The sequence below is a fragment of the Phyllopteryx taeniolatus genome, chromosome 13 (genome assembly GCF_024500385.1).
Source record: "Phyllopteryx taeniolatus isolate TA_2022b chromosome 13, UOR_Ptae_1.2, whole genome shotgun sequence".
In the NCBI taxonomy this organism is placed as follows: domain Eukaryota; kingdom Metazoa; phylum Chordata; class Actinopteri; order Syngnathiformes; family Syngnathidae; genus Phyllopteryx; species Phyllopteryx taeniolatus.
In genome coordinates, this window is record NC_084514.1 from 15,949,192 (window position 1) to 15,973,034 (window position 23,843).

Sequence of the window (23,843 nt, forward strand, 5' to 3'; positions counted from 1 at the left end):
ACACGGGTGTCAATCAATGTCATCTAACCAAACCATGAATATAACAATATACAGTTAAGAAGAATAAGAGGACTCCCATTCAAAGCAGCAAGACCCCCACAATCACCACACTAACTTATCCCAGGTTGAGGGCTTTATCGTAACTTTTCAATTGCTTTTTACACTTATGTCACAACTAAAAATGTTAAGTTAAATACTGTATGTGAGGCGGATCTGCAACATGAGTTAACTTTCCATGATGCCTTCATCAAATTAAGGCTATTACTGTTTTTATGTTACTAGTCCCCAAAACATGCGTGGAAGGTTGATTGAAGACTCTAAATTGCCCATAGGTGTGAACGTGAGTGCGAATGGTTGTTTGTTTATATGTGCCCTGCGATTGGCTGGGCACATAATATATATATATATAATATATATATATATATTATATATATATGTATATATAATATATATATGTATATATAATATATATATATTATATATATATAATATATATATGTATATATAATATGTATATATTATATATATATGTATATATAATATATATATATATTATATATATATAATAATATATATGATGATGATATATATATATAATATAATATATATATATATTATATATATATATATAAATATATATTATATATAATAATTAATTGAAAAACAAAAGTACAGCTGTGCTGCGTGACGACTTAGTTATGCCACTGCGCAAACGTATGCGTCAGAGATCTTGTTTAGTTATCTTAGTTATGCCACTGCGCAAACTACTTCATTGTGGAATTGCTGTATGTCAGAACCAGCGTAAACCAAGGAACCACTGTATAGTAGAGAACACAGGATGACTTTTGAAATAAGGACACTGCAGGCAGTCTCGGAGAGGGCAGACTGGTCTTACACAGCCACAATAGTTTATTTATTACTGAGCTTCTGCATTCAATTAAAAAAAATAGTATGTTGAAAAAAATGACAAAATAATCTTGTAAAAGAATAACCTTTGAAAAACATTCAAATGTAAGGTATTACCTTGTCCGGGTGGCGTAATCGTGATGGTTTGTGCAGTGAACTCCTCATCAAAATATCGTGTGTCTGTCTCCGAAGTAACATGGGGCTTGAACGGCGGGACCAACTGTTTCAGCCAAATGAGACAGAAAAGAAACATGTCAGTAAGGACACCAGCTTTAGGGAAAAGTTATGATTATATTATAGCCTTCATCAAATATGTCTGAAACTGACCTTTTTCTCATAAACATCTTGCCATTCAATCCCGGCAAAGAACCTATGCTGCATGATTTCCTTGGCATCATCAGGACCACCACCTAACCTGGATGCATGGCAAAATAATAGGTAAAAAAAACATTGAAAAAAGTCTACACACCCCTGTTCAAATGACAGGTTTTTGAAATATAAAAAATTAGACCATGATAAATAATTTCAAAACCTGTACAACTAAACTTAAAAATAAAAATCTTAAATAAAAAGAGGGTAAAGAGTAAAAATAAACAACTGAGATAATGTGAATCGCAAAACTTCCACTCTCCCATTCCACTCTCACAGTTCACCGTGTCATCGAAGTCAAGGTGTTCCAACAACCAAACAACTGTATCTTAGTGATAAACTACGGCACGTTTTGACTTTGTACAACTTTGGGTTACGCTACCGCTGTATCTAGGAATCCAGGAACCTCTTCACATTTGTCACCTTTTAAACGTGTTGTCTTTTTTTGGTAGTTTAATCAATGAACATATTTCGAATAATTTCTGGTTTGCCTCATTGTGGAAGTGCCTCACCTCTGCATGGGGTCCTTCTTGAGGAGTCCAGAGAGCAGCGAACGCGCCTCTAGACCGAGTGTCCGTGGGAAGCGGATGTCTTCCATGAGGATGAGCTCAAACAGCTTCTCGTGGTCCTGGTTGTAGAAAGGCAGCCTGCCGCACATCATCTCGTACATCACCACACCAAGACCCCACCAGTCCACAGCACGGCCATAGTCGTTGTCCTCAAGTACCTTGGAGATTGACCGTAAAGTTGTTGATGAACAAATGGTTCAATACAGGAATCCATCAATCCATTTTAGTCCGCTTATCCGAGGTCGGGTCACGGGGACAGTAGCTTTAGCACGGAAGCCCAGACTTCCCTTTCCCCAGCCACTTCCTCCAGCTCTACCGAGGGGATCCCAAGGTGTTCCCAGGCAAGCCGAGAGATGTAGTCTCTCCAGCGTGTCCTGGGTCGTCCCCAGGGTCTCCTGCCGGTGGGACGTGCCCGGAACACCTCACCAGGGGGGCGTCTAGAAGGAATCCTAATCAGATGCCCGAGCCACCTCATCTGGTTCCTCACAATGCGGAGGAGCAGAGGCTCTACTCTGAGCCCCTCCCGGATGACCGAGATTTTCACGCTAACTCTAAGGGAGAGCCCGGACACCCTGCGGAGGAAACTCATTTCGGCCGCTTGTATCCGGGATCTTGTTCTTTCGGTCACGACCCACAGCTTGTGACCATAGGTAAGGGTAGGTACGTAGATCGACTGGTAAATAGAGAGCTTCGCCTTTCGGCTTAGCTCCTTCTTCACCACAATGGACCGATACAAAGTCTGGATCACTGTAGACGCTGCACCGATTCGCCTGTCGATCTCCCGTTCCATTCTTCCCTCACTCGTGAACAAGACCCCGAGATATTTGAACTCCTCCAGTTGGGGCAGGATCTCATCTCCGACCTGAAGAGGGCACTCCACATTTTTCCGCCTGAGGACCATGGTCTCAGACTTGGATGTGCTGATTCTCATCCCAGTCGCTTCACACTCTGCTGCAAACCGCTCCAGTAAGAGTTGGAGATCACGGCTTGATGAAGCCAACAGAACCACATTATCTGCAAAAAGCAAAGATGCAATACTGAGGCCGCCAAACCAGACCCCCTCTATGCCTCGGCTGCGCCAAGAAATTCTGTCCGTAAAAGTTATGAACAGAATCGGTGACAAAGGGCAGCCTTGGCGGAGTCCAACCCTCACCGGAAACGAGTCAGACTTACTGCCGGCAATGCGGGCCTAACTCCGACACCGGTCGTACAGGGACCGAACAGCCTGTATCAGGAGGTTCGGCACCCCATATTCCCGAAGCACCCCCCCACAGGACTCCCCGAGGGACACGATCGAACGCCTTCACCAAGTCCACAAAACACATGTCGACTGGTTGGGCGAACTCCCATGCACCCTCGAGGACCCTGCCGAGGGTGTAGAGCTGGTCCACTGTGCCACGGCCAGGACGAAAACCACACTATTCCTCCTGAATCGGAGATTCGACTTCCCAACGGATCCTCCTCTCCAGCACCCCTGACCTTACCAGGGAAGTTGAGGCGTGTGATCCCCCCTGTAGTTGGAACACACAGAAGCACTGTCCCCGATGTCAGAATCAGAATCATCTATATTTTGTCAAGTATGTCCAAAAAACATACAAGGAATTTGTCTCCAGTAGTTGGACAGACAGTCAATTGACAGAGACCACTTTTGAGACATAAAGACATTGAGAAAAACAGACACTGAGCATTAAAGGGTTGCTAGTTATCTGGTAATGCCGGTACAATTTATTATTATTATTTTTTGACAATTGTGCAAAAAGATGCAGAGTCCTCTAGCACTTAGAGCAGTTTGAATGACCATTGTGCAAAGGGTGCAGAGACTTCAAGGAGTGTATGCAGTTTGCCACCATATTTACTTGTGTAAATGATGACGTCACTGCACGTTTACATCAAGACAGAGCATGCACAGACAGAGCATGCCCGGCAGCATTCCGATTCACTGTTTACATGATGAAAATGTACTTCTGATTGATTTGGCAAAAGCAATATTCGACCCCTGTGAAACCGAATGAAATTCCATTCAGATTTGGCCTGTTTATTCCGATTGAGGTGCTTATATGGAGCATTTTCATTCGGTTTGGGCTTCTAAACCGATTATAGTTGGAATCGAAGGCTCCGTGTAAACCCCAAGTGTTTTGACCCTCTCAAGTTGCCAGATAAGGTAAACAAAATAATTGTGCTGTACAGGTGTACCTAATGATGTGGCTGATGAGTGCACAAATCCAAAAGCAACTGTTACTCCTCTATGTGCTACCAAAATCACCTGCTCTCCCCACTGACCTGTGGTTCGGAGGCAGGCCGGGGCCAACCCTGACTCACATCTACTATTAGGAGGGAGGATAGTGTTTCCCCTGGAGCTCTGCATATTTAATGACCCCAGGGCCCATCCGCACATACACATCAACAAGCTTCTGAGGTTTGCAGGGCATTAAATTAAACAAATACGAGGCAAGAAACACAGATCAAGATACTGTCCATACATTGCCAAATGTGAAGAACACTAGTCAAAAAAGGAAACTATTTTGTCTCATAGGAAACAAAGAGATGAATTCTACTGGCGGTGTGCTCAGTGGAAAGTGCAAACTGTTGCATGAATAATGTGCTGCTGAGCACAGTTGTTCCAAGGTCCCTGGGGACATGTACTGGATTCTGCCTCTCTCTCCAGGCGGATGTTGAAGGTGAAATGAAGACAAATACACCAGTCTGTCCTTTTAAAGCTCAAGGAGCACGATGGTGGTCAACTCACACCCAAGAATAGCAACTTCAGTTAAAGGATGCGGGTGGATTAACAGAATTAGATATGGACACAACAGCGTGCGGGCCAGGAGTGTCCTGGAAAACAGATGATTGCATGTGCCCCTAAAAGGAACAAGACTGCCGCGTGCGTGCACACATGTGTCTGCGAGCACCGTGGAGGACGAACGAGCGAGCAGGGGGGAGTAACGTGAAGCCAGAGCAGGGTTTGAATTACTAGGACGTCTCTATTTCCAGCATTGCTGTCGTGTGATTCACACGGTGCGACAGCTGGGCTTGCAGCTGCCCCATATATGTAGAAGACTGCCACAGCTGTGAAGCTGCCAGGAGAGCAGGAGCCAATCTCATCCCTCATATACGTAACCAGGACTGCCTGCTTGGGCTCCTGACTCTGACTAACACTGTTACACCACCAATAAGGGGTGGAAAAGAGGGGCAGAGAAGAGAGGGAAACAAGAAAACAAAAACAGTTTTTAATTTTAATGCCATATCCACCCAAGTCCTACATGTTTTACCAGAGGTGGGGAACTCAAGGAACATGACGTGACTCGAGTCAGAATTAAGTCGCCAATTTCAAGACTTGGAACTTGCTTGCCTAAAACTTACACCCGCACACCTGGCAACTGACCCTCGCACACATACCAAGTCATTGCAACAGAAAAACAATTCCTCTGGTGTTCTTACCAGGAAACATTTTGAGGCGCCACACATTGTACTGTATTTTTTTTTTTTTTTTTAATTCGAAAGAACATGCCGTAATCCGCAATATGTGGAATGTCACGTGACCAAAGCCGGAAAACAGGTTAGCTGACATCCTGTTTATGCTACGCTAACAAGTAATTTAGCTCATTTAGCAGGGAGGTGGAGCTGTCGCAGGTCTGTGGTGAGAGTTTATAGTCCGTAATGGTTTGAATACCACGCCATTGACTCCTGGTGTCACTGCTGTCACTGAAGCGGTGGGCGATCTTCGTGGCGTACTCCCTCTTGGCCTCCCTGATGCCACAGGACAAATTGACCCTGGCTGTCCTCAGGCCCTCTTCATCCCCAGATCTAAAAGCCGCGTTGCGTACCTTCAATAGTCTGTAGCCCTCTCCCGACAGCCATGGCTTCTGATTAGCACAGACGGTGATTGACTTAGTGATGGTGACATCATCCATGCACTTGCTGATGTAGGCAGTAACAGTCTCTGTGTACTCCTGAAGGTCTGTGATGGAGTTGTAGGTGGCAGCCTGTTTGAACATGGTCCAATCTGTGGTGGCGAAACAGTCTTGAAGTGCCTCAAGGGACCCTTCTGGCCACACTTGTACCTGTTTCCTAACTGGTTGGGAGATTTTAATCAGTGGTCTGTAAACTTGCATTACCATAACAGTGAGATGGTCCGAGGCACCGAGGTGGGTGAGGGGAAGGGCCTTGTAGGCCCCTCTCCAGGAGGGTAAAAACATTGTCCAGAGTGTTATTTCCCCGTGTTTGAAAGTCAATGTTTGAGTAGAGTTTAGGAAACACAGCCTTGGGGTCAGCATTGTTATAGTCCCCAGCTAGGATGAGGAAAGCATCTGGGTGGGCCGTTAGTTGTTCACTGATATGATGGTGTAGCTCATTTACCGCCTCACTCCTGTTATTGCTGGTGTTTGGAGGAATATAGACTGCCACAAGTAGTATGGCAGTGAATTCCCTTGAGAAATAAAACAGCCGGCACTTCAGAGCCATAAACTCCAGTAGCGGTGAGCAGTGCTGACTGACCAAGATAACGTCCCAGCACCAGGCGACACAGTCCGCCGCCGCAAGTCTGAGTTCTGTCCACTCGGTAGCATGCTAGCCGGTCGAGCTGAATGGTGCTGTCTGGAACGCTGCTGTTAAGCCATGTTTCCACAAACACAAAAACACAGCACTCTCCCACAGTCTTACGAGTAGAGCGGAGCAGTCAAATGTAATCCAGCTCGTTGTCCAGAGAGCGTACGTTGGCTAACACGATGGAAGGAATAGCCAGATTGTGTGGTTTAGCCGCTAGCCTAGCTCAAATACCTCCGCGCTTGCCCCGTTACTGCTTCCTCCTTCGCCGTCCGTGGCACGTAGTTAACTATTAATGTCGCTACTGTCCACCACTGTTGTTTTTGGTTGTAAACATAAAATTATAGACGTGGACTGCGGCGGAGCACAGCACGAGAGAGCTTGCGCTTGTTTTAAGAGATAAAAACTGGTAAACCTCAGGCAACCAATTCCTAACCTCGCAACATCCGGTCCACAGGCCTCCAACCGATGTCACTCCAGCAAACGAGTCTCCATTTCTCTAGATTCCAGTGGCAGCATTCTTTACACCACTGCATCCGACACTTTGCATTGCACTTAGTGATGTATGGCTCGGATGCAGCTGCTCGGCCATGGAAACCCATTCCATGAAGCTCTCTGTGCACTGTTCTTGAGCTAATATAAAGGTCACATGAAGTTGGAGGTCTGGAGCGATTGACCCGACAAAATGTTGGCGACCTCTTCGCACTATGCGCCTCACTATGCTGACCCCACTCCGTGGCCTACCACTTCATGGCTGAGTTGCTGTTGTTCCCAAACGCTTCCACATTCTTATAATACAATAACAGTCGACTGTGGAATATTTAGGAGCAAGGAAATTTCACAACTGCACTTGTTGCACAGGTGGGATCCTATCACAGTTCCATGCTGGAATTCACTAAGCTCCTGAGAGCGACCCATTCTTTCACAAATGTTTGTAAAAACAGTCTAACATGCCTAGGTGCTTGATTTTATACACCTGTGAACATGGAAGTGATTGGAACACCTGATTCAGATTATTTGGATATGGTGAGTAAATAGCCATCCATCCATTTTCAGCACCGCTTATCCTCACTAGGGCCGCAGGCGTGCTGAAACCTATCCCAGCTATCTTCGGGTGAGAGGCGGGGTGCACCCTGAACTGGTCACCATCGAGTCGCAGGGCTCATATAAAAAACAACCATTCGCACTCACATTCACACTTACGGGTAATTGAGAGTCTTCAATTAACCTACCATGCTTGTAACCTACCATGCAAAATCCATGCAGGCACGTGGAGAACATGCAAACTATCACACAGGCGACGCCGGATTTGAACCCGGGTCCTCACAACTGTGAGGCAGATATGCTAACCAGTCGTCCGCTATGAGCGAATACTTTTGGCAATATAGTGTATATACTGTATGATATACTTTATTGGTCCGGCTTGGGTATAGCCGGCTGGATCTCGCTTCATACCTGGAAACAATTTTTGTTGTGAAAGCTCATACGATACGACATGTCATGTTTGGCTGCCCTTCACTTTCAATTCCAATTTTGAAATGCAGCAAAATTTTTGGCTGACGAATGGCAACCCCGCATACTGCTCAACAGTTCAGCTGCTTTCAGCCACATCGCTCAGGGTGCGGCGGGCCTTAGACTTCAACTACATGACTTGATAAGTCTTGCCTCTTTACATTTCTTTACAGATATATTGAAGATCTGTGTGAAGACTGGAGTGAGCTGGACCGTGCAGACTTTGAAGCAGGATGGGGACACAAGGTCTGGGCCTGCCGCTTTGTTGATCTTTTGTTGTTTGAAGATACGTCTCACATCCTGTTCGTGGATGGTCAACACAGGAGGGGGAGGGGGAGTGCGAAATAACTTTGTTGGTACACACACATCTTCACAGAAACTGATATAGAATGCAACAGTGTCCGTATATTCATCCACACTGCCAGTTGAAGTTTCAAAGACACTCCAATCTGTGCAGTGTAAACAGCTTTGAAGTTCTATCTCTGCTTCATTCCAGTTCACTGTTTTCACCATATGCTTCGCACATTTAAGTTTTCGCCGATATGTTGGTATTAAGTGAATTAAGCATGAGACAAGACCAGAGCTGTGCAGGGGATAGCATGGTATGCGTCATTTAGCGTAGTATAGCAGTGGTCTAGAATGTTGTTTTCCCTGGTAGGACAGTCGATGTGCTGCTTGTATTTAGGGAGTTCGTGTTTGAGTTTAGCTTTGCTAAAGTCCCCAAGAATAATGAGAGGTGAATCTGTGTGCTTTTTTTCCAAGTTTGTTTACTTGTTCAGCGAGTGTTAGCAGTGCAGTATTCGTGTTAGCTTGAGGCGGAATGTAGACACCCGTGAGTATGAAAGAGGCGAACTCGCGCGGCGAGTAGAATGACTTACAGTTCAAAAACAGCGACTTCAAGTCCGGGCTGCAGTGTGTGCTGAGCTCCGTGACGATGGTACACCAATTTTCGTTGATATAGAAGCATATCCCACTGCCTTTTTTTCCCCCCTCCGATAACTTTGTGACACGGTCTGCCTTGTGTACTTGGAAGCCCGGAAGCATTAAGGCGCCATTGGGGACGCATTCACAAAGCCATGACTCCGTGAAGCACAGAGCAGCGGAATGTCCGAAGTCCTTACTGGTCTTTGTGAGAAGATGAAGCTCGTCCATTTTGTTGGGTATGGAGCAGAAATTGTCAAGGTGAATCGACTGGAGCGGCATTCGGAATCCTCTCTTACGGAGCTTGATCTGCCGCCGCTCCGGTGAGTAACTCAAAGAAAAAACTGAGCGGATTTGTGAAAGTTGGTGAAAGAAAGTCCGGGGTAGACTCCCTAATGTTTAGCAAGTGTTCCCTTGTGTAAGTGAGTCACGTAATGTCTCAAAAGACAAACAAAAAACACAAAAACATAGTACTGGAGAGTATGTCACCGAGGCGACCACACGGTTAGGCGCCATCTTGCAAGCAAGTAACATGGAGGGAGCTCCAAAGATCTTTACATTTGGAATCAAGGATTATGTTTTTTTTCAGGGGGAATCTGTAAAACCATAATGGCAACAGGCAATGTATCTAATTCAAAGATAAGACACAACAACTCTGACATCTAACTTTAATGTTACTGTAAAACCCACAAAGATAGGTAAGCTATATTAACTTTACTAAGCTTCATAATGGTTCGGTTATATGTTTAATTGTGAAGACAAAGTAACATTGTAGACATTACTAAGACTGGCTTGGCACCATTAAAAAAACTGTGATTGTGAATGCACAGCTAACTAATACAAGTACAGATACTGAGTGAACAGTACAGAATTAATGTCTGAACATACTGTATGTTGAGACTGAGCAAGACTTGCTTGATTTTTGCCACAATAACTTGGTCACAACACAATTTCCACAAAACTTTGAGAAGTGTCGGTTGAGCCAAGGTAGAAACTATTAATTTCAAGATACTTGCTTTTACTTTTGTTAACAGGATGACATGCAGGAGCCTAAATAAAAGACGTTGCATGCATCATTATTCCCTTGTCATTTGCATTTACTGTTGTACAATTTAAATTGTGGGTTTAAGAATGGAAGCCTTCCGTTTTTCGACCTCGTGCTTTTAAGCAATGACGGTTTTGTTCTTGTATCTCTAACATCTTATGTTACATTCTCATAATGCAACATTTACATGTGATCGTGCGAGCTTACCGTTTGTCGATGACCAAAATGCAAAATGGGTCGAATGCTGGGAATGTACCACTCGTTCTTAGCACCAAACATTACAATTACATAAAATGGCTGCCGATCACTTAAGGCTGTACCCCGCCTCTCGCCCGAAGCTAGCTGGTATAGGCTCCAGGACGCCCGCGACCCTACTGAGGATAAGTGGCACGGAAAATGGGTGGATGGATGTGTTGGTTGTGGGTTTATTACGATCAAACAAAGGGTTTACTCGTGTGAAACCATGAAAACAGACGTTCTAAAGTCTTTTCACCTGAGTTTTCAAACTTTGTGTGTTTCTGTGGCTCGTCTTCATGAGATGTCAAATCATGTGCTCATTTTTTTTTGACTGTTTTGTAAACTTTTTTTTTTTAGTGACATTTAGGATGAAAATTTAGCTTGACTCACCATTGATGATATTGTGCTTTTCGTGACTTTCTTCAAACTTTTGATTGTCCCAAACTGCCTTATAGTTAGGAGCTATAGTACCACCTGCTGCTTTGGCATGTACTGAACTTGCTTCTTAAAATTGGTTATCTAACGGACAGATTGATTTTGACAGTTTTTTTTTTTAGAAAGGCAAAAAAAAAAGTTTGGATTTGTTCAATCAGTTGAGGGTAGAATCCCCTGTGGTTTTCACACTATAACTACTTTTAACAAAAGTGACAAAGTGGATTTGTCCTTCAACTTCTTTTAGGGACAAAGTGGCCAGGAGCTGATTATTGGGTCTCTCCAAGCTTCCCCCCAATCTGAATGGAATATTCCCAGACGTTTCAACATTCCTGTGCAGCTCACACAACAAGGTCATTGTTTACTGCAGAACAACCTGTAACACTGCCTGGGCTGCACTCCATAGAGACGCTCGTCAGCGACCCTGTTGCCATGGAAACAGGCCCTGATGTCTCCCTGCTCTCGGCTGGAGCTGTCATACAGTGGGCTTCTCAGTGGAGATGAGAGTGGGGCTGAGGGAAGCTCGGGAGGAACAGGTCGAGCGCTGTAGTTATTCTGTAATTTGTTTTCATGACTATCCAACAACTTGTGTAAAATGAGTAAATATTCACATACTAGGCTGGCTCAAGATTATGGCTCGATGTTCTGGTGATCATGGTTTAAGGTGGTTCTGACCGATATAAATTGGAATGTTGTAATATGGCAACAAAAAGTGAGCACATCGACTCTGCTTCCTCCCGGGTCAGGTTGTGGTTCCCCTAATGCCGCACAACAGCTGTAGCCGATGCGGTCTTATACCAGGGGCAGAAGCTCACGTTTCCTGAGGGGCTGCCGGTCAATGACACCTCCTCCTCCACCCCCCCAGCAAGAAAAATCCAAATTCCAAATGGGGGCTAAAAACAACGATAAGGTAACTGAGTCAACATGCACATGCTTCTCCCGGAAAACATTTTTACACCACCGGTCAAATGTTCGTGTTCTTCCTCTCACATAAACGCTACCCACACACACAATGCACTATCAAGTTACACAGGCCTCACTGTGTGACACTTGTCATACCTGCACGCAATAGGGAGTAGACACACCCCTCCCCATACAGCAAATATGAGAGCAGGCCGCTCTGCCCTGGCGCACGCCATACTCATTAAAAGGACAGACATCAGCTGGAGATTAGAAAGGCATTTCAGAACAGCTGCCCTTTCTTCCACATGCTGCTTAACAACTGATTTCCAGCGACACACATTGCAAATTTCTACTCAGGTCGCACGTGACAGGGTGGAACACTTGTGCTTGCGTCTAAGTTCAAACCAAAGTTTTGGATTAGGGATTTTTAACATTTAAAATGCGGCCGCTGCTGCATATGAAAAACGTGCTTCATTTGTAGTAGTGCCTGCAACCCAACCAGCCAGCCACTAGGGGTCGAACATATGGTATGGCTGGCTTCATTAAGGGCTGGCACTGCGCTCGTAGCCAACTTCAAAATAAAAGCTTAAAATAGCATTGATGTCCATTGTAGTAATATATGAAGCTTTTATTTTGAAGTTAGCCCTCTCAGCACGATGGCAGCGTGCAGAGGTGGGTAGTAATGCGCTACATATACTCAAGTAACATTTTCGATAAACTGTACTCGTTAGAGTACTTTAAATGCACTGTATTTTCTTCTTTTACTTGAGTATTTATGTGAAGAAGGACCCCCCCCAATCAGAACCTGAGCGGTGTTCTGTTATTGGACTTCTGTGCTCATCACAGATTGTCCAACGAACACCATGTTCAAGAATAAGGGTGTCCACACGTGCAATTGGCACCAGGACACCCAAGGTCGCAGTTCGATGATCGACTTTGTGGTCGTGCAATCGGACTTGCGGCCGCATGTCTTGGACACTCGGGGCGGAGCTGTCAACTGATCACCACCTTGTGGTGAGTTGGCTCCGATAGTGGGGGAAGATGCCGGTCCGACATGGCAGGCCCAAACGTATTGTGAGGGTCTGCTGGGAACGACTGGCAGAATCCCCTGTCAGAAGGAGTTTCAACTCCCACTTCCAACAGAACTTTGCTCATGTTCCGGGGGAGGCGGGGGACATCAAGTCCGAGTGGACCATGTTCCACTCTTCCATTGCTGAGGCGGCCGACCGGAGCTGTGGCCGTAAGGTGGTTGGTAACTGTCGTGGAGGCAATCCCCAAACCTGTTGTTGGACACCAACGGTGAGGGATGCCGTCAAACTGAAGGAGTCCTATCGGGCCTTTTTGGCCTGTGGGACTCCTGAGGCAGCTGAAAGTTACTGGCTGGCCAAGCGGAATGCTTTTTTGGTGGTCGCTGAAGCAAAAACTCGGGTATGGGAGGAGTTTGGTGAGGCCATGGAGAAAGACTTCCGGACGGCTTAGAGGAAATTCTAGTCCACCATCCGACATCTCGGGACAGGGAAGCAGTGCACCATCAACACTGTGTATAGTGGGGATGGGGCGCTGCTGACCTCAACTCGGGACGTTGTGAGCCGGTTGGGAGAATACCTCCTCAATTCCACCGACACGCCTTCCATTGAGGAAGCAGAGTCTGGGTTCTTTGAGGCGGGCTCTTCTATCTCTGGGGTCGAGGTCACCGAGGTGGTTAAAAAGCTCCTCGGTGGCAACGCCCCGGGGGTGGATGAGATTCGCCCAGAGTTCCTAAAGGTTCTGGATGTTTTGGGGCTGTCCTGGTTGACACGCATCTGCAACATCGCGTGGACATCGGGGACAGTGCCTCTGGATTTGCAGACTGGGATGGTGGTCCCCCTTTTTAAGAAGTGGGACCGGAGGGTGTGTTCCAACTACAGGGATGACACTCCTCAGCCTCCCTGGTAAGGTCTATTCAGGGGTGCTGGAGAGGAGGGTCCGTCGGGAAGTCGAATCTCAGATTCAGGAGGAGCAGTGTGGTTTTCGTCCTGGCCGTGGAACAGTGGACCAGCTCTACACCCTCGGCAGGGTCCTCGAGGGTGCATGGGAGTTCGCCCAACCAGTCTACATGTGTTTTATGGGCTTGGAGAAGGCGTTCGACCATGTTCCTCGGGAGGTCCTGTGGGGGGTGCTTCGGGAGTATGGGGTACCGAACCCCCTGATACGGGCTGTTCGGTCCCTGTACGACTGGAGTCAGAGTTTGGTCCGCATATCCGGCAGTAAGTCGAACTCGTTTCCTTTGAGGGTTGGACTCCGCCAAGGCTGCCCTTTGTCACAGATTCTGTTCATAACTTTTATGGACAGAATTTTAAGGCGCAGTCGAGGCGGAGAGGGGGTCCGGTTTGGTGGCCTCAGTATTGAATCTCTGCTTTTTTCAGATGATGTGGTTCTGCTGGCTTCATCAAGCCGTGACCCCCAACTCTCACTGGAGCAGTTCGCAGCAGTGTGAAGCGGATGGGATGAGAATCAGCACCTGCAAATCTGAGACCATGGTCCTCAGTCGGAAAAGGGTGGTGTGGCCTCTCCAGGTCGGGGATGAGATCCTGCCCCAAGTGGAGGAGTTCAAGTATCTTGGGGTCTTGTTCATGAGTGAAAGAAGAATGGAACAGGAGATCGACAGGCAGATCGGTGCAGCGTCTGCAGTGATGCAGACTTTGTATCGGTCCGTTGTGGTAAAGAAGGAGCTAAACTCTCAATTTACTGGTCAATCTATGTTCCTATCCTCACCTATGGTCGCGAGCTGTGGGTCGTGACCGGAAGAACAAGATCCCGGATACAAGCGGCCGAAATGAGTTTCCTCCGCAGGGTGCCTGGGCTCTGCCTTAGAGATAGGGTGAGAAGCTCAGTCATCAGGGAGGATCTCAGAGTAGCCGCTGCTCCTACACATCGAGAGGAGCCAGATGAGGTGGCTGGGGCATCTGATTCGGATGCCTCCCGGACGCCTACCTGGTGAGGTGTTCCGGGCACGTCCCACCGGGAGGAGACCCCGGGAACGACCCAGGACACACTGGAGAAACTAGGTCTTTCGGCTGGCCTCGGGATCCCCCCGGAAGAGCTGGATGAAGTGGCTGGTGAGAGGGAAGTCTGGGCGTCCCTGCTAAAGCTACGGCCCCCGCGACCCGACCTCGCATAAGCGGTAGAAAATGGATGGATGGATGGACAAAGCATTATTGCGATAGGAAACACAATTAGGTTACCTCAGGTGCAAGGTACTCTGGTGTTCCACAGAAAGTCTTCATGGTGGCGCCATCTTTGATCCCCTCCTTACAGAGGCCAAAATCGGTTATCTTGATGTGTCCATCTTTATCCAGCATCAGATTTTCCAACTGTAGGGAAAATGACAAAAAGTGATATGCTTCTCAAACTTTATGTGCATAGTGCATACAAGAGACTTGTTTTTCTGTATGTTGATATTTATCGGTGTGTTCATTGCACAAATTACTTTCTCTGCAGCTTTCACAAATTAAGTTTGGGGGTTACAATCAGCTGAAAAAATGAGCTAAGTCCTGTTTACACAAATATGAATATACACTTTGGTGACCACTCATTTCAATAACATTTTAAACATTCTTGTCTTTTCATCCAGCTTTATGATATTAACTGCATTGTTGACGGATAGAAAGGTGTGGTTCAATGTTAAACTAATGACCGTTCTTCAGCTAGTGAAGTGAGACAACATGGTCTTTCAGTATCACTACGTGCTAGCGCCTTCTCTTTTTCTTCATTTAAGTCAGGCGACTGTAGCTCACACATGTCCAGCAGTGCCAGGCGAGTCAGCACATCTTCCAATCCTGCTACACTGGCAATTTCAGCAGCAGCTTAGCAGGCTGAGATGCCGCCTCATAAACCCAAGGGAAATTGTCAGGGAACCGGGGTGAGAGTGCTATGCTGACCAGGCTGGTCTATCCGTTGGAAGTGGTATAGCTACAGATGCCTGGTGCACAACACTCGGAGCTCTACAAAAACATCTCCAATATCAATCTGTGATCAGCACCTTCCTAAAATAGATCACTAAAAAAAATACTTGAGAAGCAAGAATGGGAGAGGATAAGTATCCACATCTACCTTTAGATCTCTGTAGACCACGTTTCTTTCAGCATGCAGGTAGTCAAGCGCAGACACGATCTCTGCACCGTAGAAGCGAGCACGCTCCTCTGAGAATACCCGATCCCTTGAAAGGTGGAAGAAAAGCTGAAGGGAAACAGCAGAGATTGGCGGCAAAGAGACAAGGTTCTGTCATTCCAGGGGAAAATAACAACTGACCTACCAGTGTGTCATTGTCAATGCCGAAAAGCGTTTCAAATAGTTTACCTCGCCACCGTTAGCATATTCCATAACAAAGCAAAGGCGGTCGTGAGTTTGGAAAGAGTATTTCAGTCCCTATAGATAGAAAACAAGTGACAATTTACAACTTCAACAGCTGGATGCAAAATGTAACACAATTTTGCAGAACTGTTACACTTTAAAAAACAAAAATATGCAAAGATTCCTAAAGCAATATGCTCACATTTATATCTTATAGAAAAGGTTAACTGACCATAAAAAAAGCCTAGCTCTGCTGTAGCCTTTGTAGGATACTAATACTTCAAAACATTTCTCTTTTGAATCAATGGATGCTGCTAGGCTAAATAGAATTGACTATCAAGGGTCTTAATAAAGTCAAATGAAGTTTGATTTAGGTACACAAAGGGGTTCCTTACTGTCAAGAAGGGGTGCTTTGAATTCTGAAGGACTCTGTTTTCTGTGAGTGTGTGCGCCACTTCATCCTGGAAAAAGAATCCACAAAGAGCATTTGTGCAACTCCCACAAAGGTTCAGTATCATGTCCTTACTCCAATGTTACCCCACCAGTCTTTTCTCTGTTTTGCTATCTCACTGGCAACCACTCACTTTTGCTACGATCACCTCCTTTTTTAGGATCTTCATGGCATAGTAGCGTCCCGTGGCCTTCTCCTTTACCAGGATAACTTTGCCAAAAGTGCCTTTTCCCAGGAGTTTGAGGTATTCAAAGTCATGCATAGTCTGGAGAGTCAGAGGACAGAGTAGTATCTGATTACAAACAAACTCATACTCAAACTAGACAGGACATACAATCCCCCTCACAACGTAGTGGCACTCAAGGCACTATTTCACCCATCACGCATTTCCCACTCTAATGGTTCAACCTATATGTGGTTGTGTCTCAGTTAACCTTTGACCCTTGCGCTAAGGAGAATGTTAGAAATTGTTTGTGTGAGGGACAGCCAATCTGGTGGCCTTGGACATTTGTGTCATGACACACATGGGAGGTTGGGAAGCCTGGTGGACATGCTATCTGGTGCTAAGCCACCCAAGGCTGATGTTGGGAAAGTCAAAGAAGCTGACAAGCGCTGAGGGAAGGTTAGATGAAGTGGTACGAGTGGAAAGCAAGGTGCAATAATGGAGAAGATTAATGGAATAAGAAGAAGAACACACAATTAAGGCCTCCTGATTTACCAAGATCTCAAATAGTGGGGGCTAAATGTTCAGTCTATCTGACCGTGCGTGGTGATGGCAGCTTTGTTGTGTGTCATTTACTAAGATTGTCATCTTTTGCTAAGATTCCAAATAGTGGTCTTGTGTTCACTCACTAACAGATTGCGCACACTGTTGGCAACAGGTGTAAAAGTGGTGGAGCCTGCTGTTTGAAAAGAGGGTTTTGCGCTTTAGGTAGCTTTGATGGTTTTAACCTGCATGGAAAATTTGGGAGAGCACCAAAAGCACAAAATGAAGTTTGAAGTGATGGAATTGAAAGTGCTAGTGAAATACAAACAAACATAATTGACTTACGGAAAATAATGTTTTTTGCTTTGACAATTTTGAGGAAGCTACCACAATCACATAAAAGCCTTGTCTTGTTTAACTAGCATCGAGTGTGTGGGAATTGGAGGTACGTATCTGCACAGCTTGCGTAACACTGCATTTAATACTTGGGACAACAAACCTGAAAAAAACTGCTCTGGCAGAGGCCAGCTCCAATTGCAGCAGTGTGCCGAAATGACCCAGATGCAACGAAATGCAGAGTTGAAAGGAGTTTTGTCATAGGTGATATAAGTCCATCTTGTGACTGGGTCCAAATCAGCCCTTATTTCTTTCAGAAACTCCAAAATTATATTGTTGAATAAACGATATGTTGCAATAATATTTAGTTCTGGCAATTCCAAAAATGTTGAAGATCCACCTCTCATTTTGCCTGTGCTACGGTTTGCACCTGCCTTTCAGATGGGGTATTTAAAGACACAAAATCATACATGGCAATTCATCCACGGTTTAATCCATCACATTGTGTGTGATTGATTAAACCTTGGATAATAATGCTATTTGCATTTACTCTTCCAGGAACGCGCAAAAGGAATTGCGTGGAAATTCTGCCCGTCCGGCAGATGCAATCCTGGATGCATTTGGCTAGTAGATCAGATTCCACATTAGTTTGAGCAATCAAGTTTTTCTTCTACATTTGCAAACCTTTAGTAAATCAGGCCCTTAATGGTTGAAGCCTAAATGTAATGGACGCTTGCAGGTGTCAACATAAAACTAAGACATACCACTTTCTGTCTGGGTTTGGTCAGGTAGACCTCCATATCCATGGGGTCTGGAGAGGAGTCCATCATCTCCTCCTCTTGCTTCTGCAGCCCTTCTGCCACTGCCTGGATGGCTTTCGTCCATTCTTCCCTAAAGGTAGCCCAAAGAATCCAACTTTTTTACCAAACGCCAGCAAGCCAATCACATAATTGTCTTTTTATCAACAGGGGGCAATTTCAGTTCTTGAGTTCTTCCAAGAGAACCTTGTGTGAGTGCATAACTATGATTAAATACACATATTTGCAAAGTGCAAAGAAAAATATGATGTTGCTTTCTCGCAAAAGGGACATGTACTCTGCATGCACACAATTTGTCTTGCTGATCTGTGAGCTGAGAAAGGCATGCTTCTCACTTGCCTCTCCTCAGGGGTCTCAACGTGGAAGGTGCGCTCGATGACAGTGGTCCACTGCAGGCAGCGGATGATAAATGTATTGGGTTTAGGTCGTTCCGTCTTCATCAGCTGGCATTCTGGCCATAATATGAGGAGATAGTTGGAAAGGGGAGACGGAGAGATGGGCCAGTGTTGGCGAGGAAAGGGGAGCGAAACAGACACAGACACACACACACACGCGATTGTATCCATTTATCTTTATCGCCGCCCAAATACAAACTGTTGTCTAATTTGGAATGTAACAGTACTCAGGTAGAGGAAATCAGCTGCAAAATTTAACCTTAAGCAATGAATCAATAATCTAGCATACAGTGTAGAATGCTTGCATTGCAAATACAAAGACAAACCAGTGAAGGTCGACCAAAATCCCTTTCGGGACGCTGGTCGACCTCAGATTTGCTGGTGCTTCAAAAGAACATTATTTTTCCTTTATATTGCTTAAGCCATTTGTACTGAGCAGCTAGGACTTTGTGTCTACCTCTTTCATCAGTATGAAATTTGCAGTTGTATGGTCAGTCATATTTTACATACAAGACCACAAAAATCTAAAGAAAAACACATTTATGGCATTTAATAGTCTGGATGTTCACCAAAGTCTCAACAGATATGTTGTCTCTGAGATTTACTGACATCTTGTTTGATGCATGATGTGGGTATGACCTCCACGTTTTTGTGGCATTTGTGTAAAATGTTCACAAAAACTCTAAACTAGGACTTCAGTGTAACTACACTTTGAACTTTTTATTTTACACTGTGCATTTAAATATAGAAAAGATATGGTGCTAAAATAGATTTACTAGACCACATGTCATAAAAAGACCATCCAGCATTATGAAGTGCTTTAATACAGACTCTTAATTTCAGTTTGACATTTTACCCTTTCAAACAGGAATGAAGAATTTCAAACTGAATTCAGTTATTTAAAACTCATTCACTGCCACTGACGGCTATTGAATTAAAAAATCCATGTCAACATGGAGGACTGGCAGTGACTGTTAAACTGACATTTGAGCCGGCTCAGTGGGTTAATCTGCTATGTCAGAAATTAAACAAACATAACATTCAACCACTAAAACTATCTTTTTCTGCTCAGTAATGCACTATAAATCAGTATCTTAACCAAGAAAGAAGATCTAAATTAGAAAATTCACAAATAACAACATACATTATAGAAGTATTCTAGCATTAAAAGGAGCATCATAATTCTGGTGTTTTTACCATTAGAGAAACATAAAACATCATTTTAGTAATTACCAGTGCAGTTGTGGCTCAAACCTTACATTAGGTCGCAGTTTAATACATTTGTTTAACCCTGTAGATGGCAGATATTTATATTTGTCCAACTATTTAACTGTGATTGGTTTAACAATGTCTCACTGTGCTTTTTAATTGCACAGATGTGTATCCATGGTTAGGAAAAACTATTTACAAAGCTTGACCTCTACTGCTCTGTACGTGTACCTCTCGCAAAGTCTGTAACACAGTAATCATTTTCTTTGCTTGTGTCTTTGATGCAACTGGTAAAAGTTTCAATAATCTAAAAATAAGTGCATTCAGGGAGAAGCGATTTCCTTCTGATCCTCTTCTGCAATACCATCTGTTCCCAAATGAAAAATGTCAGCCTATGCATCGGAATGTGACACAAAATGCCCTCAATCTGATGGATGGAGGACAGAGGAATGGACCGCCACTGAGACCCAACAGGGCTCTATGAGGATTGAAACACAATCCAGCGGCCGCGCCCTCGTCAGCAGCGATGTGCCACGTGTCCTCAGCACTGTGGTCTCAGAAAACCAAAGCAACTGCTGATGGCGGCAGCGCCTCAGAGCAGATAAATAGAAGTCAGGCGGCTAATAGCCACAATAACTCAAAAGTGTCTGAGAGAGAAACGTTTCAACTAACAGTGGGCTGTCTAATTGCTGAGCTCAGTCATTGGAAAACTGAACTGAACACATTTTGTGTGTTTGTGCACAGTACCGTTGGAGAAGATGCATACAGAGAAGACCGCAATTGTATTAATGCCAGGAGCCAAAAACACATAAATTTGCTAATTTTTCCAAACTATTTCAGTTTTACAGTGCTTATCAAATGTATTAGACCACCACCCAATTTGTTTATGACACAGCTATTCTTAATTAAAAGCATCGGTAATGACGAAAAATTATGTTTTGAGATTTCTGTAATGGTTAATATGCCTGTATGCAGGGCTTTAACCCGAAATTATAAATGAAAAAAAAATTGTAAAACATTATTTTGTGATTAGGATTCAAATGATAGTTATTTACTTGCATTCTTGAAAAGAAAAAAAGGTTTTAGTGGTTAAAATGTCATGCTTAATTAATTTCTGACTTCTCAGAGGAGGCCAGGGAGCCGGTTCAACTCGGGTTGAAAAAAGGTGAGTTTTCTTTGAAATTCCTTATTCCTGATCAAAATGATAAAACATGAGAGCTGACTGAAATGGTAAAAATTCCTATAAAGGCATTTCAGATGCTGGATCGTCTCCTAGTTTTAATGACAGGTGGTCTAATAACAAAAAATATATATATCAAAAGATGTACATACAAGGACAAGCTCAGATAAGTCATTTTTATGCAGAAATCCCATATACATTTGACATTTATAATCATTTCCTAATAAAATTAAGGAAGGTAGACATCTTTGGTAAGTGTTTGCAAACATACTGTAACTGTTACAACAACGGAAGTATGGAGAAAATGAGCTGCTGAGAATTGGGGGGGAAAACGCAGCGGTTTTCTGTGAGAGCAAATACTCACGTGCTACAGAGAAGTTATTTAAGGGAGTTTCCAGCTGGTCGACATCTTGCGGTCGCTCTTTGTAGCCAATGAATGTACCATCGCTCTTCAGAAGGAAATACCTTGGCCTCCAGGTCTTGATGTATTCTCCTGATATGAGCGAAAATGGGCATCAAAATTATAGATGGGAAAATTAGTACGACAAAATAAAGAAATCATTGGGCAAGCACAACACAATTTTCTATTTAAATTTTTCGTGGAAAATGCTCGTTGCTGATACAATATACGCACGTTCATTCAAGAATTCGGGGGATTAAAAAAAAATTCTATGCAAATTCTTTTCAGTTATAATGGGTGCCAATTATTCGCGATCGGGCCCTGTCCCTACTCCCCGCGATAGCGGGGGTCCATTGTATATTGTTTCTGAATGCTTCAAATGTTTCTGTGGTAATTCTTAATATTAAGGCATTGTTCTCTCTCTTTTTTTATTACAATTCCCATACGTGCAACCTGTTTCCTGCAATGTGGTCATTACTATGCTGTTCTAGTGCACAAAATGACCATCTTGTCAACGCCTTTCTTTTACTGGAGGTCAGTCGCAGGACAAATGCTTTTTCAGCTCAAGTCAGGACCCTTTCCTCTGTCCCGTCTGTCTATTTAACAAAAGTCACATTGTTGCAGACCCTTTAAACATTTAAAATGTCTGAAACTGCTTGGCCAGCATTATGTGAGAAAGACAAATTAAAGTTTCGTTGGGTCTGAGGGACGTGGCTCTATTCATAAAACTTACATACCGTAAAGTTTATCGCTAGATACTGTAGATTCTTCGTTTGAGTTAGTCCATTGTTTCAGTGATTTCGTAAACACCAATACATTTGCCAAAAGCCCAGTTTGAGCTGGAGACAATATCCGTAACTTCAAGTCATGTGTGTCCATGTCCAACAAAACTCAATATATTCTGGTGATGGTTCAGGAAATGCTGCACCAGATGTTGTGCAGATGGGGGAAAACTAGCTTACGTATCATAGCAAGGCAATGGCACACGGTGCAATGGGACTTGAATATTTATAAAGGAAAAGAGTAATTCATTTTAATTATGGAGACACATATTAGCCCCATGCAGAGTCGTAGCAAGCTGTCCTTAATTGCCCCATTTCCTCCAACAGAAGTGGTGTGTGTGTGTGTGTGTGCGGGAGATAGAGAGACTTGGGGTATCTGTCAATATAAACTTCTGTTGCCCTCTCGAGCACACACGGGAAACTGATTAACGGATCTGTTTCACGAAGTTGCTAGCGAGGTTTCTCCATTTTTTGGTCATCCTTCAAAATAATTTTAATAAAGAAAAAACTATCCCTGGCTGACTAAATGTCACTTTTCAAGATTTGCACTTTTGACATCATAAAATAATAAACTTCCTGCATCACATTTATTTGGACCCCTGAATGACAAGAGCGAGAAACCTTAGTGGGATAGAGTCCAAATTGAATTCCGGGATGAGATGCAAGGGAACGAAAGGAAAAGGGCACTTAAGTAAAGTACGGACATTCTGGCAGAGTTGACCGGATACGAGGTGAAGCAGCACTCTGTAAATGAGCTGTCAAGACTTGCTGAGAAGGTGTTGGCCTGAACACAAAACATCTGCCCCACAATCTAATATACTTTTCTGTTCAAACTGCAGCAGATGTCTCATATTTCTTATCATGGCACAAAAAGAAAAAAATTCCATCTGGTTTTCTGCAAAGTTCACAGTTTTGCAACAAATGTATCCCATTTACATCAGATCCACTGTGTCATCTGTTCAACCTGATACATTTTTTTCCCCCCATTTGTATTTTTTAAGCTACGGATTAAATAGATTTCAAGGTTCTCCAAATTACTTCATCAGACAGTTTGATGAAATCTAAAATGAGTAAGAATACATACGGTCACTCAAGTATCAGGTTCCCAACACACAGACATTGCCTTTCTTTAGCCAGGTCCCATCATTTGGACTACAGCTGGTCTCACACTGTGGTCAGTATATCCATCCCAAGCTATGACCCATGACAGTCCACACTGAGGACAGTATGTGGTCATGTCAAAATGTGACACCATCATTACAAACAAAGGTAAGACAGCAGACGCAAACATCTTTCGTAAGGTCTTATTCACACCTTAATTCAAATATGTACAGTACTTGTGTGAATGTGTGTGTCCTTTTTTCTGTCACTGATGGCAAAATTCGGCTGGAATATAAAGTATTTAGCAGCCACAAGAAGTGTAATGTACAGTTAAATACTTTATGTGTGAGGCAGCACCCCATGGCGCTTACAGTATCTGGTAGTGGCCTCAGTCACATGGACACTCACCAGTCTTAGAAATTAGGCTAGTTGGGCTATGGAGCTGCGTCTCAATTATGTAACAGTGATATAAATGGCAATAGGGACAGTTTGTCTGGTCACTATGGAGAGGCCACACACAGCACAAGGAGATGAAGGAATGTAGCACTTGGTGTCTAAACTCTTTCTGAGCATGTAGGTGCCTAAATGCAGTTCAAGTGATGTTCGAGTGTATATGCGTTGTCAATTTAGAGAAGAGGGGAGTCATCGAGTTTTACCTGAACTCTGTTGTGTACATCAATGTACATAATACTCTAGT

General features: G+C 44.1%; 1 protein-coding gene across 3 annotated transcripts in view; it reads right to left on the reverse strand.

The window, feature by feature from the left end:
* Positions 1 to 23,843, reverse strand: part of akt1 (v-akt murine thymoma viral oncogene homolog 1) — a 52,902-nt gene that overhangs the window by 1,636 nt on the left and 27,423 nt on the right. For all 3 annotated transcript variants that reach the window (XM_061793836.1, XM_061793835.1, XM_061793837.1), the window contains 11 exons: positions 21,228 to 21,356; positions 18,419 to 18,530; positions 18,026 to 18,152; positions 16,353 to 16,484; positions 16,164 to 16,229; positions 15,775 to 15,843; positions 15,529 to 15,654; positions 14,661 to 14,789; positions 1,788 to 2,002; positions 1,234 to 1,321; positions 1,024 to 1,126 (listed from right to left, as the gene is read on the reverse strand). In XM_061793836.1, coding sequence (XP_061649820.1) covers positions 1,024 to 1,126; positions 1,234 to 1,321; positions 1,788 to 2,002; positions 14,661 to 14,789; positions 15,529 to 15,654; positions 15,775 to 15,843; positions 16,164 to 16,229; positions 16,353 to 16,484; positions 18,026 to 18,152; positions 18,419 to 18,530; positions 21,228 to 21,356 — 1,296 coding nt within the window. The remainder of the gene's footprint in view (positions 1 to 1,023; positions 1,127 to 1,233; positions 1,322 to 1,787; positions 2,003 to 14,660; positions 14,790 to 15,528; positions 15,655 to 15,774; positions 15,844 to 16,163; positions 16,230 to 16,352; positions 16,485 to 18,025; positions 18,153 to 18,418; positions 18,531 to 21,227; positions 21,357 to 23,843) is intronic.